The sequence below is a fragment of the Notolabrus celidotus genome, chromosome 15 (assembly GCF_009762535.1).
Source record: "Notolabrus celidotus isolate fNotCel1 chromosome 15, fNotCel1.pri, whole genome shotgun sequence".
Classification (NCBI taxonomy): domain Eukaryota; kingdom Metazoa; phylum Chordata; class Actinopteri; order Labriformes; family Labridae; genus Notolabrus; species Notolabrus celidotus.
Window position 1 is genome coordinate 7,409,090 of NC_048286.1, and position 18,308 is coordinate 7,427,397.

The 18,308-nt window shown below is 39.5% G+C and overlaps 1 protein-coding gene across 2 annotated transcripts in view; it reads right to left on the reverse strand.

The window, feature by feature from the left end:
* Nucleotides 1-13,981, reverse strand: part of tesk2 (testis associated actin remodelling kinase 2) — a 45,408-nt gene extending 31,427 nt beyond the window's left edge. Inside the window, exons 1-4 of one of the 2 annotated variants that reach the window (XM_034703904.1) lie at nt 13,597-13,981; nt 4,561-4,729; nt 4,281-4,451; nt 2,232-2,351 (exon numbers count right to left, since the gene is read on the reverse strand). In XM_034703904.1, the coding sequence (XP_034559795.1) occupies nt 2,232-2,351; nt 4,281-4,403 (243 nt within the window). In that variant the 5' untranslated portion in view covers nt 4,404-4,451; nt 4,561-4,729; nt 13,597-13,981. Of the gene's footprint in view, nt 1-2,231; nt 2,352-4,280; nt 4,479-4,560; nt 4,730-13,596 lie in introns of both variants that reach the window. The other variant, XM_034703902.1, reaches the window with a different exon arrangement.
* Between the last annotated feature and the right edge of the window lie 4,327 nt (nt 13,982-18,308).

The following is an 18,308-nucleotide window of genomic DNA, read 5'->3' on the forward strand; positions in this document are numbered from 1 at the left end:
TAAAGTGTTGGAACCAAGATGGTGATGTAGACGCAACATGGTGTTTCATAAGCTTTAGAGACTATTTAGTTATCTGATGATTTCACGTGTTCACTTGGTGAAAGTAACCTATTTCACCATAGGAGTGACTTTATAATTATCCTTAACTATACACATTTGCCACAAGCATTACGAAGGTTATCGATGCTTGCTTCCATGAAAGTGCAAACAACCCAAATACAGGTGCAGATAGTTGGGGAGGTGGGTTACTACTACCTCTACTATGTGGAAACTATGGCTATCACTACAGGCTAACAAGTTGGGAGGAGCAGGTATGATCTAGAAAGTAGTGGCAGCAGATGCTATGTGTGACTGGTTGGGTTACCAGAAGACACAGCGGGACAAACCCAGTGAATTTATGGAGAAGTGGTTACCTAACTACTTGAAAACAGACTCATAGAAGAAAAAACAACTAAAGTTTTATTTTGAACATCTGTATCCGCCCATATTTTCAGAATCAGGGCATCTCCGATCATCATCCTCATCCTCTTGCAAGATTTTTGCCATTTTGGAGCCAGTGATCGAAGCTGTCAAGCATCCTCAGGGCCTTTTCTAACCTCATGCACGACCATAGAATGTGTTATTAATGGACGTAGTATCCGTGACATCACCCATCTGTTTTCCAGCCATATTGGAAATGTTGAACTCAACATAACTTCTGTCGAGCAAGTGTGAGGTAAAGAGGCGGGCTTTGAGCCTCCTCGCCAAAAGCTACAGTGTTCCCGCCTGTCAATCAAGTCAGCTGTGCCTCTCATTATTGAAAACTCGTAATCTAAACATCTTCGAAAGTGCAGCGTTATGAAACAATTCACCCCCCGTACAGTGTGTGTCGATCGAGAGATGAGCTATCCAGACTACACTTGTTTTTTGTACCAGGCTGTAAACATGTTTATTTCGGCTGTAAACATCGTCTTTTTTGAATTGATGTGTATGTGGTTTCTGGTACTTCTAGAGCCAGCCTCAAGCAGACACTTGATGAACTGCAGTTTTTAGCACTTCCGCATTGGCCTCGTATTTTTAGACCGGAGGTTGCCGCTTGTGCATGACCCTAAAATATAACCATCAGCTGCCAGACACCACTGCCAGTCTAATCAATCAGCCCAGCCCACGCTGAAGTCTGAGAGAGGGACACAATGGAAACTGGATTTCATAATGGTCTAAAAACCCAATACAATCCACTGTTCGCATGGATGTGCAATAGAGAGCTTTTTGCTGTGGACTAAGAACATATTGAAAATCTATTATAGACAGAGCGGAAAGAAGAATACGATAAAATATGACACAACAAATAATGTGGTATTGAACTGAGCATGTCTGAATGTCTTTCACAACCCTTTCCCCACACTAGTCGACTTTGTTCAGTGTTACAGTTAGACTCACATACACTCATGTACATACATACTAAAGCTCTAGATCATCCTACCATAGTGAAGAGTAAACAAACTGTGAATCAATTGCTATCAATCTATCAAGGTCATAATTATTTATTTCACGCCAGTACGACTCGGCCTCTTTCCTGGACATGTAGTCTTTTCACACTGTTTATCTAAGCCAAGCTGAGCCATGCCAACAATTCATACACTCCTGCTGGCCTTATTACTCCAGCCAAAAAGGAAGGATAAGGTCAAATAAATTCTCTGCTTGTGGTTGTTTAAAGAGAGGTTTCACTGATAAAGCCAAATGTGCTCATGTGACACGCATGCCTGGAGGAGGAGGAAGGAACCAAGTATCAGGGTTAACATCCTCATCTTTACGTGATGGCTCTGAAAAGACTGCATCTAATATGACCTAAAAATGTCAAGAGGAGACGGGTGGGTAAAGGGTAAGAGATACTTTAACCCAGCGGCACAGATCAGATCAAATGGATAATTACAGCTCAATCAAATACAAACAGCATTCACTTGAAAAGGCCAAACACAAGAGGTTCCCTTTTACATTGATTTTAGTCGTATCCTGATTATTGAGTAAGAGGTAAGAACATGATTTTTGTCACGTAGCACGGAAAAAGAATGTGAGTATGAGTATGTGTGGCCGTAAGATGCTGTCTGACCTAATATCAACCACTCTGGATGGATAGATAGAGCAAGGCATGCAGAGAAGATGACATCTCAGAGCCAAACAAAGAGATGAAAAGGGCGGAGAAGTTGAGAGAGAGAATACAGATGTCAAAGGGAGATGAGATCTCCACCCACCTTGAAGACATCAGAGAAGAACCCTGAGCCGATCCACTCACAGGTGAAGTCATCAAGGCGTGTGAGGCAGGAGAAGGCACTGATGAGGGCTCTGTAGGATGACGGCCACACCCTGCCCACCTGGTGAGACAGGAACAGACTGGTATCAGAGGATAAACATGACGTCTTTGTTTTTATTCTATGGATATGCTGTGGGACCGCTGCTACGACTTGTTTTGATGTGCATACAATTGAGACAGGGGAAGATGGATAAAGGCCTGATCCATGGATTCAACTCAGTTCTGTGCTATACTGCAACCATGTGCATGTGCTACTCGTCGGTAGGTCTGTGCAGGCGGAGAGCTGATGTAGCATGACAGACGTTACAGCTGTTTAGATGCATGGAGTGCTGGGCAATATTGAAAATGATGTTATTACAGTAAAATATTTCATATCAGTCATTACCGACAATTAGCACAATAAATATCAAATCATTATTTCATTTAAATTTAAAGGCAGATTGTTGGACCAGAAGGTTTGTTAGCTTGTATCTGGATTTAGTTTTCTGATCAGCGTCTTCAATCGCTAATTTTTGACAGTGCTAACGGGAAACAGGTCTTTTGTGTAAGATGAGATTTTTGTGAAGTTTTAGTTTGTAGAGTCTTATTTTTCTCGAGGTTACATAATTTGATTTAAATTTTCAACAAATATATATCAAATTGTGTACGGTGGGTCAGTTTATAGAGTATTGCTTTGAGTAGTGCACTCCCTTTAAGGGGAGTCCCTTTAGGGTTACAGGCAGAGTGATGTTGTTTCCCACAGTGCAGTGAATGCATCACGGTTATTCAGTGTTCAGTTGTCCTACGGTCGCGGTGGACATTAAACGTGTTCACAGTAGAAGTTGTCTCTGTGCTCTTCCTTTACCCACATCCTGAAAGTATATTTAATGAAGTGTATGAAGTTAATAGTTAACGCAGAGTCGACTCAGTGTTAGACTAACAACTCTGCTTTGAGCTGGTAGGTTCTGAGGTTTCTTCCGTGTCGCTGTCGCTTATTTCAGCGGTTTACATTCCGCTCTTAACGTCTTTAAGCCTCGCCTACCTCTCATCCTGCGACATTGGCTGTTCAATGCCGTCTTCTTCTTCTGTCTAATGTTGGATGGTAACTAGCTTTTAAGGCTCATTAGCCCCCTTCCCTTTCTAGTGGTTGGGGGGTGTAATTACAAGTTTCAATATATTGAATCTTCATTGAACATTTGTTATATTTATATTGAGAAAGATTATATCATGATAATTATCATTAGCGAATTATCACCCAGCCCTAGATGCATGCATGCAAAAACTCCGAAACAGCTTGCAATATGTGCAAAGCTCATGATTCAAGAGGTGGTGGTACCGTACAAAATATAACAACCAGTTAAATCAAGCATCTCAAGTGTCATCATGCCAAAGAACACAAGGAGTCTACTGCTAATGTGATAACTATGTGGATATTTTGGGTTTGAGACTCTCGACTGCGGCCTTCCTTATGGTCTGCACGATTTCTGGCGAAGGAGACAGAGTTATACACACATCAATACACACATCAAAACAGACCTGCAGGGTAAGAAAAAGAAGGAAGGCCTGCATATTTGCATTGACCAGGCACTGAGTTAGTGTGCGGGCAACTCTTTTTTTGTCACCCTGCTTTATTTCTCCTTTTACTTGCTGTTGTTCTCCATTCCGTGCGCAAAACTGTGACATTCTTGGCGCCGTTTTCAGCTGTAGAAGTTGCTCACACAAGACTCATATCAGAACGCAAAAGAGTCCTTGAACCTCACACAGAGTATGACTGATTTTATCTCAGAGAGCAGAAAACAGACTCAGTGTGATCTGTCAAAATCTAAATTATAATAAGTTCTGTGATTATTTGGTGTTTGATTTTGGACTCCTAAAGTTGTTTTTCTCTTGATCCAAAAAAACTGAAACAATAAAATGACATCTCCCTTTCTTTACTGTAACATGCCTGTGTAGAGTAATGTATGATCAACACATGGGTTAGTGCATAATACCAATAAGAACAAGGACTGACCTGTGGAGAAGGGCCAATGCCCGCCTCGCTGACCCCTACCCCTCCGACACCATCTCTGTCTTCATTGATGCGTTCTGTTCGTGTCGGAAACCCAGCGATGGAGTTGCGTTTGTTCCGGTCCATGGTGATGTGGAAGACAGTGACACCAGTGCAGGTAATGTGGGCCTTCTTCTGTAATGTACCCACATGACAAGGGGACTAGATTGTTTTAATGATGCCCACGGCTCCACGGCAGCACAGGATTGACTCAGTTTAAGTCCTGGGAGAAAATGTGTCTCACACATATACTGAAGCTTTGAATCGGGCTTTGGGCACCCCTGTTGATGCTCTCTGACCGGATCCAAGGTGTTTCCTACTCATCCAGCTCCTCACTGCTTGTAACAGAGGGGGTCAGCCAGGGTAAAAGTGTGTTCACATGTTTGTCAGATGTATAGTGGGACCTTTGAGACCTGGAGAGAGCAAAGAGGAAAAGAGATGTCAGGTTATTGCTGCAGTTTAAATGAGGACACATTAAATAGCAGTGGAAGTGAAATACTTGTAATGAATCATGTCGTCACAGAAAGGTACAGAGTTCACATTCATTCCCACAAAGGAGAAACAAAGCTGCCATGCTATTCTTTCCTGAAAGTTCTGGCTGGTTAATAATAGCAGCTGTAGCTGTAGACTGTTTTGCCTTTGGATGGATCAGACAAGCCAGTAATGCTCAACAGGCCCAAATCTAATGGCTGTAATAGGGGCTGATTGTCCAATTATGGGAGATTAGCCAAGGAATAGTTCAGGTCCTGGTCCTTTATGCCATCCAAAACAAAATCAGCAGGGTACAAAGGGTAACAGGAAAGGAGGGCTACTACTAAAGGTCTTTTTTACACTCATAAACAATGTGGCTTTCATATCGAACTTCTAAGAATACTCTGTTACAGGGACACGTTGTTTTGGCTGGTGAGATATTTTTGGTTATGAAGAGTTTACACACTTACAGAGAAAAGTGAAATAAAACACGTTCTCTTCCACTGGGATGAGAGAAAAGGTATCACTTCAGTTATTTTTCTATGTTAGATCGAGCTTTTAACACCTTATATTGAGCTTCACGTGCACAGCTGAGAATAAAACAACAAAAGAAGCAGCTTTCAGTAAAGACTTCGACAGAACGGGGAAGGGTTTTGATGTGTAGTTGAGCTGCTTTCAACAAGTGGGTCCAATAATTATTTGTGGATTACATAATGCCAGTATTTTATGTTATTCTGCTGCTCAACAGGTTAAACACAAAGCATGCTGACAGAGACTAAAGATCTGCTTTACTAAAGGAGGAAGTGTTTTAAACACAGAGCTCAAGGAAATGCACTCTGTGCTCGAGATAGTAACACAAGATGTAAGTAGAGATGTGCGTGTTGATATGTGCACATTAAGCAATAAGACGCCCTGAACCTCGCTATCAGCAACATAATTAATGATCACTACAATTGATTATTATCATTTAATTACTGTAGGCCCGATAAGCCGGTCAAAGGCTGTGTCTGAGCTGTGACACAGCCACCAGCCTCTGTCATAATGATATAATGCTAACTACCCAGATGCAAATGAGCACAGATGCAATCTTGCAGTGCTGCGTGGTTTGGCAGTATCTTGTTCTAGGAAGTGGAGAGAAAGTTGTGTGAAGCCTGTGTCCGGTTAGACTGGCATGTAACAACTCAACCAGGGTAATGTGTAACCAGCACAGGTGCTAGCTCTGCTAACCTTAGCCACACTCGGTAAACCAATTTAACGTCGTTTACCTGCAGACTCTCTGATCCCATGTTTAGCTGTGTTTACTAACGGCCAAATTCCACTAGATCTGTGACCGGTCCATCTCCGATCCATCATGGCACCAAATCTGATAGGTTTCTATTCGAGTCAATGTGTTAACTTCCACTGGATCCACTCAATTACGTTCTGGATGCGTATCTGATCCAGCAGGTCAGAACCCTCCGGATCAGATACGCAATAGGGATGGGCAATGATTTTCGAATATTCAATTATTCAAATATTCGTTCACTTTGTAAAAATCGAAGTGTTTCTTCAAATATTTTCTCATTTTAAAAGTACAATTTTTCATTATTTTCAACTGATGTAAAGATCGAGACAGACGCTATCAGTGCCCGCTACTGGCAGCACCTTGTCCTGCTGCTGGTTAACGCGACTGCCACACAAACAGACTGTTGATGGGACAGGTTTGTGTGTGTGTGTGTGGTGGGGATTATTCAAATAATCGTCGAATAGATGCCAATGATTATCAATAGTATTTTAGCTTGAAATGCCCATCCCTAATACGCAAGACTTTTATTTTTGCCGGATGCTGGAGCACTACCCATAAATCTGTATAGAGCAGATGGAGTGGGACAGGAAGTCAGGCACCAAAACAAAATAAAAACATCCGGTTAATTTTCAGAATAAAACACTCTGTGTTATCACCAGATCGTATTTCACTTAACTACAACAACAAACCGTCATGATGAGCGGGGCCAGGCCTGGAGTCAACAGGTCAGAGGTTTTCAGAGGACCAGAAAGACAACAAGGATGAGGAGAGGAGGAGGAGGAGAATCCTTGATTCAGCAATTACTGGGGGAAAACCTCGGTCACATGACTCCAGCTGTCTGGCTGTCCTGCACCGAGCACGGAGCCGGACCGCAACGGATCGAAAACAGGCCAGATGCCAGAACGGGTCTGGTGGAAGTCCAGTGGAAGCTATGCTCAGTTGTTTGTTTTTTACCTATAGACTACACGGCTGGTCAGAATTTAAATTTCCATTTGACCAAGTACAAAATGAGTCACTTTGGAACATCCTTAGACGTAAGCATAACTTGTGTTTATTTACAGCAAACCTCCACAGAGTGTGAGCTGATTACCGTTTCCCGACAGACACAATACATCTTGGTTGGTTGGTCACTTGATTGTGTTCAAACTGAATATTAGTGGGTTTTATTTGTAAGCTGAGCAAGGCGCGACCTTCTGAGATATTACTCTGTGACTTAGGAATCCTGGTTGGTCATTTTCACCCCCCTCCTCTCATGCTTTAGAATTGTCCTTAAGAGTTTGACAAAGAGTTGTGAAAGACTGAAACTGCTTTTCACATGTAATGACAGAAAGTCAACAATGACCAACTTCTCCTTTGTGGTTTGAGTATCCCTTCAAGTACTTGTGACCCTCAATGAGTTCATGCATATCATAAAAACGCCACATATCCCTCTCACACGTTTACTACCACAGGGCCTGTCATTGTGTACTCAACTGAGATTTTCTCCCCCAATACAATGTTATTGCACCTCAGTCATACTCGTTATTTGAACAAGAAATAAGCAGAATAGTTGTGTGAAAAGAATTCTTCTAAATGGGAGAAGAGAGGCATAAAGTGAGAGGAAAGCAGGTTTGAAGAGAACACACTTGACTGACCTACATTAAGCTCAGCAGAAACACAAAAGTCAATCTCAGGCAGGAGAGGTCTCATAAGATCAGATCCTAAAAACAGCTCTGAGATGACACAGATAGATTCTTCTATGGTCCGTTAGCATTACATCACAGACACGAGAATCCTTAAGAGTTACAGCGAACCCACTGGAGTACTTCTGACATCATTCTCTGTCCCGACCGCAGCCTTAAAAGGCTTTTTATCCTCTGCTTTCCTTTTTTTTCCTCTCAGATGACACCTCACTTTATGCCTTGTTAAAAAATGCTACAGCAGAAATGAAAGTGCACATGCCAAGAAAAACGCAAGCCACAAATGCAAGGCCATCATTTTCCTTTCTGATTTCAGAAGGTTTCCTGTCCAGGAGCAGGAACAGAGACACATATGTCATCTATGTTGTTGGACTGGAAACAACAACAGTAGGTTTACAAGGAAGGTATAAATTCAGCTTGGCTTCTCAAACAGCTTACAGCAACAGAACAGGGCTTGAATAGGAGTAAACTCAAACTTCCTGAACATTTCCAAAGAAGTTTAGTCATGTAATTATAAATAAAAAAGCAGCACCTGTGTTACTCTGCTAGACACAGTGGCAATTTAAAATACAAACTCCATGTCGGATGAGCTTTAGAGCCTAAAGCAGCAGAGTGACCACTTTTAAGTATTTCAATTTTGTCTTTAAGTTTACATTTTAAACAGACATCATAAAGACTCAAGTCATCGTCAAACAAACCAACTACTACTACTACTCGTCTCATCACTATCATCTCTCTCTCTCTCTCTCTCTCTCTCTCTCTGTTCATCTCCCTCTATCCCTCTCTATCCCTCTCTCTCTCTCTGTTCATCTCTCTCTCTCTCTCTCTCTCTCTCTCTCTCTGTTATTCTCCTCCATCCCTCTTTCCAACCCGAACTCAGTCGAGGCAGATGTGTGTCTAACATGAGTCTGGTCCTGCTCGAGGTTTCTGCCTGTTAAAAGGAAGTTTTCCCTTGCAGCTGTAACTAGCTTAATACTGCGAGGTGCAATGCTCATGGTGGATTAAGGTGGGGTGAGACTGAGTCTTAACCTGTCTTGGTGTTGGGTCTCTGTTAATGATATAACATAGAGTACGGTCTAGACCTGCTCTGTTTGTAAAAGCGTCTTGAGCGAGCGGCAATCTCTGGTCTAAAAATATGAGTCCAGTGCGGAAGTGTTAAAAACTGCAGTTCATTGAGTGTCCACTTGAGGCTGGCTCCGGAAGTACCGTAAACCACATACACACCAATTCAAAAAAGACGATCTTTACAGCAGAAATAAACATGTTTACATCCTGGTACAAAAGGCGACTGTAGTCTGGATAGCTCATTTCTCAATCAGCAAACACTGTAGGGGGTGGGGGGTCAAATTTTTCTAACGCGGCAATTTCGAAGATATTTAGATTACCAGTCCTCCAATGAGAGGCACAGCTGACTTGACTGACGGGCGGGAACACTGTAGCTGTTGGCTAGGAGGCTCAAAGTCCGCCTCTTTACGTCACAATCGCTCAACAGCAGCAATATGGCTGCCCCTGACGATTGGCCTCAAAACAGCGCTTCAGAAACAGATGGGTAAGGTCATGGATACTACGTCCATATTTCATACAGTCTATGGTCTTGAGATAATGTTTGTTGTGATTTGGCGCTATATAAATAAAGATTGATTGATTGATTGAACTACAGGGGACCATACAGCAGTCATGTGCCATAAAACCCATTCATACTGGGAGTGTGATGATTTGGTTGATAATGGTTGATGTATCAATTCAACGATCAGTTGTTCAACAACATTTCTGAGCAACAATATACACATCTGAAATTCCCATGGCATGTTTGTGCAACTGTGTCCGTCAGGTAGTTAATGGCAAGCAGCTAAGATCAGCACAGTAATAGACCTGCTTGGAATAAATTATTGATGTAGGAATGTTTTGAATTTCTAAGGTAGTGGGTCAACAGACAAAGCACACATGTAAACAAAGTTGTGCTGAGAGAAATACCGAGGGTACACATTCAACTAGTGCTGGGCGATATTGAAAAAGATGTTATCAAGATAACATTTTTCATTTCAGTTGATAGCGATAATTTTCCCGATAAATATCAAATCATTCTTTCATATAATTTTAAAGGCAGATTTTTTTCTCCTGAGTGAGAGTTGAAGAAACCAGACAGTTTGTTAGCTTGTATCTGGGATTTCGTAATCTAGTAAATAGCCAAATCATCTTAACTAATGAAGTTTAGCAGACTTTCTTGTTGAGCATGTTTTCACTCTGCTTTGAGCTGGTAGATTTTACGTTTTCTTCAGTGATGCTTTCGCTCGTTTCAGCTGTGTTTACATTTCGCTCCAAACATCTTTAAGCCCGCCTATCTCTTACTCTACGACATGATTGGCTGTTCCATGCCAACTCCTTCTTCTGTTTAATGTTGGGTAGGAACTAGCATTTAAGACACACTAGTGCCTCCTCCCTTTCCAGTGGTTGGGGGATGTAATTATAGATTTAAATATATCAACGTCTTATCATACATTTGTTATATTTATGTTGAGAAAAATAACATCTCGATGATTATTGTTATTGTTTTATCGCCCAGCCCTACATTCAACCTTACCTGGCACGTATGAAGAAATGAAGCATTTTGCTGTAAGTTTTGTTGCTCTTAATGAACAATAGATCTATTTTTTTCCTTTTAAATAGAAGAAGAGATTCACTCTCACTTAATTATCTTGAAGAAGAAGTATTAAGAGTTTCAAATTGCGTTTTAGATGGGCTCTTTTCTGTGTTAAAAATGCAACAGATTGTTTTAATTTAGCTTTTTAGATGGTCTCATATCCATCACAAGCCCCTTCATTGAATGTTGTCAACTCCCCTCATGGCAGAGGTTGTGATAATCTTTGAATGTCTTATTGTTCAGTTCATGGAATTTTAATTTCCAGTGTGGTGTTCCACAAGGATCCATTCTTGGCCCTCTCCTATTCTCAACATGCTACCCCTCAGCCAGATCATTCAGAAACATGGTGTCTCTTTTCAGTCATACGCTGATGACACACAGCTGTACATTCCCCTCCAACACAATATGCCGGACAGACTAGATAATTTACTTGATTGCCTCATAGACATCAGAAGCTGGATGTCCAATAACTTTCTAAAGCTTGACCATGACAAATCAGAAATCATAATTTTGGTCATTCTCACTCCTCCACCCTTCTCCATAACAAACTAGGTCCCCTGAACAATAACATCATGATCCTGCTTTTTCCACCTCAAACAAATCTCCAAAATAAGATAATTCCTTTCCCCCTCCGATCCAAAGTCATTCATGCTTTTATTTTTTTCTAGTCTATATTATTGTAATGCTCCTTTAACAGGTATCAGTCAGAACTCCTTCCACTGACTCCAGCTGGTTCAAAATGCCGTCGCTCAACAAAATACCAACACATCACTCCTGTGTTCGCCAGCTTACATTGGATGCCAGTTTTTCATTGTGTCGATTTTAAGGTTTTACTGATTACTTTTAAAAATTTAAATGGACAGGCTCCAAACAATTCAAGAGATCTTTTAAACCTATATGTGCTTGGGCGGCCCCTCAGATCTGTGGATGCAGCTCTGCACCTCTATATCAAAAGGTGACCGGGCTTTCTCAGTAAGAGCTCCAAGACTGTGGAACCCCTTACCACTACCGATTAGACAGTCCACAACCTTAACTGCATTTAAATCCTCACTTAAGAAGGCTTTTCTCCACCCCTAAATTGTGTCTATTTTTCAGCGTTCTGATGTCCTGTTTTGTTTTTTGTTTTTTTCCTGTCTGCCCTGTTATTATCTGCTTTGTAATTTTCTGCATTGTTTGCTGTGAAGCATTTTGTAGCTTTGTTGAGAAAAGTAATAATAATAGTGCCTTTATCTATATAGCACATTTTAAAAACCACGGTTACAAAGCACTCACAAAGGGCACATCAAAACAAACACGAAGAGTACTCTACAGCAGACAGACTTTAGACAAAATTAAAATAAGACATCAGGAAAACAAACACAAAAGACCCAAACAATGATTCAACACAGGCAACACAAGAACCCAACGATAAGAACTGAGATCAGAGGGACTAAGAAAGTAAGACAATTAAAAATATAAAGGAGGGCGTTGACTTAGCCTAGTGGTTAAGTTGCATGCCCATATAGCGAGTGGCCCGGGTTTGAATCCAGCCTGCGGCTCCCTTCCTTCATGTCATTCCCCCACTCTCTCCCAGTTTCCTACACTATCCACTACCCTCTCCTCTATAAAATAAAGGTGTAAAAAACCCAAAAAACACAACTTTGAAAAAAATATAAAAGGAAAGAAGGAATAAAAAGGGGCTACAAGCAGTAAAAAGGATTAAAGCATTAAAAGAGGTGTAAAAGCAGTAAGGTGAAATAAAAGTAAAACAGAGATAAAATCATTAATAAGGGCACTTAAGGATATTCAGATAAAATCAGTCAAATAAATAAATACATTAAGATGAATAAAAGCTATAAATGCAGTAAATGAGATATTAAGAGAGTAAAACAGTTAAAGGAAAATAAAATGGGATAGAAAGTAAAGTGATAATAAAGGATGTATAAAGACTTAATCACATCAAAGTGTGTCTATAAAAGTGAGTTTTAAGAAGAGATTTAAATTTTCCACAGATTCTGTGAGCCTTATTTCCTCGAGCAGACTGTTCCCAAGTGCTATATAAATAAAGTTTATTATTATTATTATTGTTTTCCAAAGATCTAATGCTTTTTCTCCATAAAACACAAGATTCACTCCCTTACTTCATCTCACAAATAACACTCCAACCACTCAGCCCTGTACTGTTCAACATTTTAATAACCCTCGATGACCTGTGCAGCTACTTTTTGTTAAGAGCTAAGTGATTAGAGAAAAAATTGGCGAGCTGCCAGCGTGCATTACTATATTTGTAACCGACTACTCCCTGTTGCCTACATATCCAAAGGGCATGCATTTAAAACACCACAGCAAAGAGACGGCGCATGAAAAAGGGTGGAATTTTAAAAGCCAGCCTTATTTTGGGTCTGTAAAATGTGGCCTGATGCTGCTTCAAAACAGATGGGACATCTCCAGAGCAGCCTCAGGCCACATGTTTTTAACAGTAGTTTGGGGGCCTGAACAGCATCCAGCTGCGTCTCTGTGGATTACAGGCTAATAGAAAATGTCAACAATAAATCAAAACATAAGTGATGTTGTAATGATAGGCTGCACCGTGGATTAGGGTGTCTCTAAAGGACAAGAGGTATTAAACGGGTGTGTGTTAGTGTCTGAGAAACAATTACACACTCACAGGGAAAGAATGCATCACTAAAGCAGAAGACACTAAGATAATCCTTCTGAATTAGACATTAGCATGCATTTGAGTCCTTCCATAAACTACTGATAACATCAGAGTGATTGTTTTAGGTGATCTCCTGATAAGATGGTTCACAGATCTCCATGCAACCTGTGTCAAGCATATGAGCAAGGTCACATTTAACCACATAGAAGAGAAGCTTCTTATCTGACCAAGATCCATTGTGCTAAACTGCCATGATATGTGAGCTGCTGCATACCTGTCATTCTTCAAGGGTTTAGAGTAATGAACGAGTACTTGAGGCAAGTTAAGTGGAAAAAAACTGCACATTATCTGGATACCAAAGACACCTTATGAGTCAAACCTGCCAAATGAACTCGATAGAGATGAAAAAGTAGAAGTACAGTGAGGGAGATTTAAAAGGAAAAAAAAGCCTGGTTCAGGGTTCAACATGTTGTCGAAGTGTCCCTAAACGCCACACAGAAAATGTAAACAAACCAAAGAAGCAACAGTTTCAGCTTGTCCTCACTGCTGAAGTTGAGATAACCAACCTGTTTTAATTCCGTAGAGTTGTTTGCAGTAAGAGTCCACGCTGGGTGCCATGCCTTCCCCGGGTACCTCTTCACTGAACACGACCAGCCGACCAGCAGCAGCAGCAAAGTGGAAAACGAAGCTAGCTCAGGGGACTAGCTGAGCGGCTAGTTTGTCAACAAAACTCGAGCCAAGAGCCACCAACACATCAAACAGGAAGTTTGTCGTTTCCACGGGTCAAAAGTCCAGCAAGTATCTTAGAGTGAGCTCGAAGTCTGTTTCTGTCTTCGCTCTTCAAGAAAGGAACAAAGTACGAGGTTTTTGTGCAGCCTGGGATAATATTTCAGAGGGTGCTGCTGTTTGACAGCTCCGACTCCTCTCGGCTCCCACCCGAGTACACTCCCACACGCCCCGCCCACTTTTGATTGGCAGCTTAATGAGCCAATGAGCGGCCAGACATAAACATACATGTGCAAGAAGAACATGTCAATATCAAAAACTGAGCTGCCTGAAACCTATGTTTCAGATCTGTTTTACGTTCCCATTAGACACACAACAATGTGAATGAATTGTCTTTATATTTTAATCTGTATTGCTATTTTCTGCTCGATAATTTGTTACTGTGTTGCTTTCTATCTTTGAATAGAATAGAATAGAATAACTTTTATTTGTCATTTTCAGGTGTACAATGAAATTAGAAGCGCTGCTCCTAAAGGTGCATGTTAGAAATACAATTAAAATAAAAACAGGTAGAAAATATGTATAAAAGACTATAATATAGAATAATATAAAACAAATGTTGAATATATATAGTAAGGTCGGGAGAAGAGGCGTTTGGGTTTAAGATATTGCACAGTATATGAACATTTTTCACAGTTCCTGGTATTGCATTGACATGAATATTATTGCACAGTTATAAATATAAATATTGCACATGAGGGGATTGTTTATGTCAGCTGTTTGTGGGTGTTTAGTGTTGTGGTGGCTATCTTGGCCTCTCTTAAAATAAATCATCTCGTTTAAATAAAGGTTAAATAATATAAAATAAAAATGTTTATATGTGGGAGAATTGATTTTACAGACGGCCGTTCAGACTGTGCAAGTTTGAGACTATGTTGACCACAAATACAATGAATAAGCCTATTTGCATGATTCAGTGTTAAATTATTGTGATAAATCGATGCTATGAATTGCATTTAGTAAAATAAACAGACTACAGAGGCATTTAGTGTAACATGTAAAATAGAACAGTTCGCAAAAAAGGAGTTTTATCGACAAGGGCAGATGATTTGACCTCAGTCTCTGGGCACTTGTGGAAGTAGAGCACCACCTACTGGAGAAATGTATGTAGCACTGCTATACACATCACACTCAATAAAGACATTAACAACCCAAGTTGCTTCAAACACGCAACCTTTGAAAATTCTTATTTATCCTCTTTTAAATTTCTTTGAAAACATACTTTTAAAGATTTGCTTTTACAGGAGATGTCCCCTGAGCGTGTTCTAATCCAGATGTTTTTATTGTTTATCAGGCAGTATCACTGGCAGGTTGTTATTCTTTTATATTTCATATTTATGATCTTTTAATTTTTTTATTCTTTTATCTTTTGGTTGTTTTTAGTCTTCCAACATTGCTTTATCCTTTTGTGGTCCTAACCTTTTTATCTTCCTTTCCGTCATTTCTTTTTGCTGTCACATCCTTGCAGTAACCCTGTTTTGAAAAGTGCTATATAAATAAAGATGATTATTATTAATATTATATGTGAGGAAATATTTTGCAGCTTTACAAATGAAGACAGACATACACCAGCAAGTCTGAGCAACAATGCAACAAAGGTTTAGTTCATTTGAGTCAAAATGTGTTCTGCATATGCGACCTGCACTTTAGCAATAAGCAACTTGATAAACAGATTGAAGATCTCAGATTTAAATGACATGCAATCCAAAAGAAGGCAGTAAACCTAGGGGAAACACTGTTAAGGTATTACACACTTTAACCTTGCTAGTAATAACTAGTTATACTTTCATGCTGTACTTGAATTTTGAATGGTGAAGTAGGCAGGGGGTTGTAACCCATCACATCTACTCACGTTACTATAATTAAGCAGCTTTTTATTTACTTTTTCATTCCTTAGTAGTTTTCAAAATCAGCACTTTTACTGAAGTATTTTCTTTGGAAAGTGTTGTACTTTGCTACATTTCAAACAGCATCAGTTTCCTAAGTTACTGTTGGGGCGACAGTAGCTCAGTCTTGGGCGGCAGTAGCTCTGTCCGTAGGGACTTGGCTTGGGAACCGAAGGGTTGCCTCTTCGAGTCCCAGTATGGATGAAGTTTGGCAAGTGGACTGGTGGCTGGAGAGGGGCTGGTTCACTTGCCTGGGCACTGCCGAGGTGCCCTTGAGCAAGGCCCCGAACCCCCAACTGCTTTGGGTGTGCTGATTGACGGCAGTATCCTCACCCTAACATCTCTCCCTAAGCATGTTCACTGCATGTGTGTGCATTTGCATGTCCAAAAAAAATGGCATGAGTGAAAAAATTGAATTTCCAATAAAGTAATGCAAAAAAATGAAATCTGACCAAGTGAAATTGTCTCAATTCTGCTCCAAACATATCATTCAACTTGATAGATAGATAGATAGATAGATAGATAGATAGATAGATAGATAGATAGATAGATAGATAGATAGATAGATAGATAGATAGATAGATAGATAGATAGATAGATAGATAGATAGATAGATCTGTATTTGTCCTTAATAAGGAAATTTGTTGTAAGCAACACAAACATGACATGTCCAAATGTAAACCCTATTTCAAGATACTACAGGTCAACATTTTCTTGCTAAGTTCCCTGAAACAGCCAACCAATTACATTATGTTTCAAGAAACTGATACAGCATAATTTGCTTGTCTAATTTGCATACATTTTGCACATACAATCAATTAAGTTTTTTCTAAAACATCCCCCTGAAAAGGTGCACAGTCAAAATCACTTCACACATTAATGATTTTGGTTACATCAAAAGTATTAGTTTGGGAAAATATGCTTTTACATAATTTGGGGAGGTTATCTTACTTCACCCCCACTGCCATGGGTTAAAATAAGGTAAGATATAAGATAATACTTTATTGCACCAGATGTTTTTAGATGTGCCAAGATCCAGGCTAACAACAAGAGGTGACAGAGCTTTTGCGGTAGCTGCTCCCATTCTGTGGAACAGTCTGCCTCCAAATATCAGGACTGCATAGACCATTAAGAGTTTTAAATCTTTGCTTAAAAAACACCTCTTTGCATTGGCTTTTAATACATGCTGAGTGAGACATCCCAACATTTTATTTAGCTTTTATTTATTGTGGCATTTTTGTGTAATCTGTTGCATTTTTAATAACTATTCCTTTTTAACTAATATTTGTTTTTAATTGATTGTGTTTCTAAGCTTGTAAAATGCTTTGGTTAACTGCGGTTCTTTTAAAATGTGCTTTATAAATAAAGTTTGACTTGACTTGACTATTGATCCCCAGGGGGAAATTCGTTTGTTGCAGCAACACAGCCATAAGCAGAAATCAAGAATAAGTTTAAATAATATATACATTTATATATAAAAGTACAAATAAGAAAAATAAAAATAGATACATAAAATTAGAATAAAATGTAAGGTATATACAAATGTTCCACATGGTGTAAATAGTAAAGTACAGAATACTTTAGATACTTTGAGTACATTTCAAATAAAGTCATTTTAGTTTTGACTTGAGTAGATTAACAGACTTCAGTAAAATGACATTAAATTACTTTGTTTTTACTCTATTTATTAGACTGTTTATACATTACAGTATATGATCTGAGTTATAAGAGGTTCTACCGATGTTGTAATCAATTAATTAAAATGTGTTGCCTGTTAATAACAACATTTTATAATAATAAACTTAGGGTTGCAAAATTTTCTGAATTTTCAAAGTTGAAACTTTCCATGGGAATTAACAGGAATTTATGGGTATTAATGGGAATAAACCAGGCATTTACTAAATTGAAGGTTGGCTCTTAATAGGGAACTTCAATATAGTTGGGGAAAATATAATATATAATCCTGACTAAAACAACCAGATTTCATGTAAGTCCAGTTGAATATCTATGCTATTCCTCAATCACATGCACATAGCACACTGCTTACTGCAGGGCTATTGAGACCACACCCCCAACATGCACTGTGCATTCCTCCATCACATGCACAGATGATTTCTAGAATCCTACAAGAGGGGCTCTTTTAACATTTTGAATGGGACTGTGATGGGATTGCATTGTTGTTAATTTTTGAATGGGTTGGGTCAGGGGGATGAGTGATATTTAACTCAACATTCATGTTTTTGTTCTTCAAATAAATAATTGATTGTTCAATAGAATATTTAACCCTTGAGAAAATGTATTACCAATAAATCTGTTTTAATTGTATTATTTTGGATGGATGTCTGCTTAAAACAAAACAAATATCTATGCTTGGATATGATAACCTTTCAATTGAATTACCCTCAAATTCCAAGTTAATTCCCATAATTCCCATGGAAAGTTTCCAATTTGGAGTATTTCCAAAATTCCCCAGCTTAACTTCCCATGGAAATTTACCGGAAATGTACCAGACATTCTCCACCCCTTTGCAACCCTAAATAAACTCCTCTTTATATGTTACTTCCACAGACTGTATAAATGGTTACTTCGCTGCCAGCAGCTCAGAT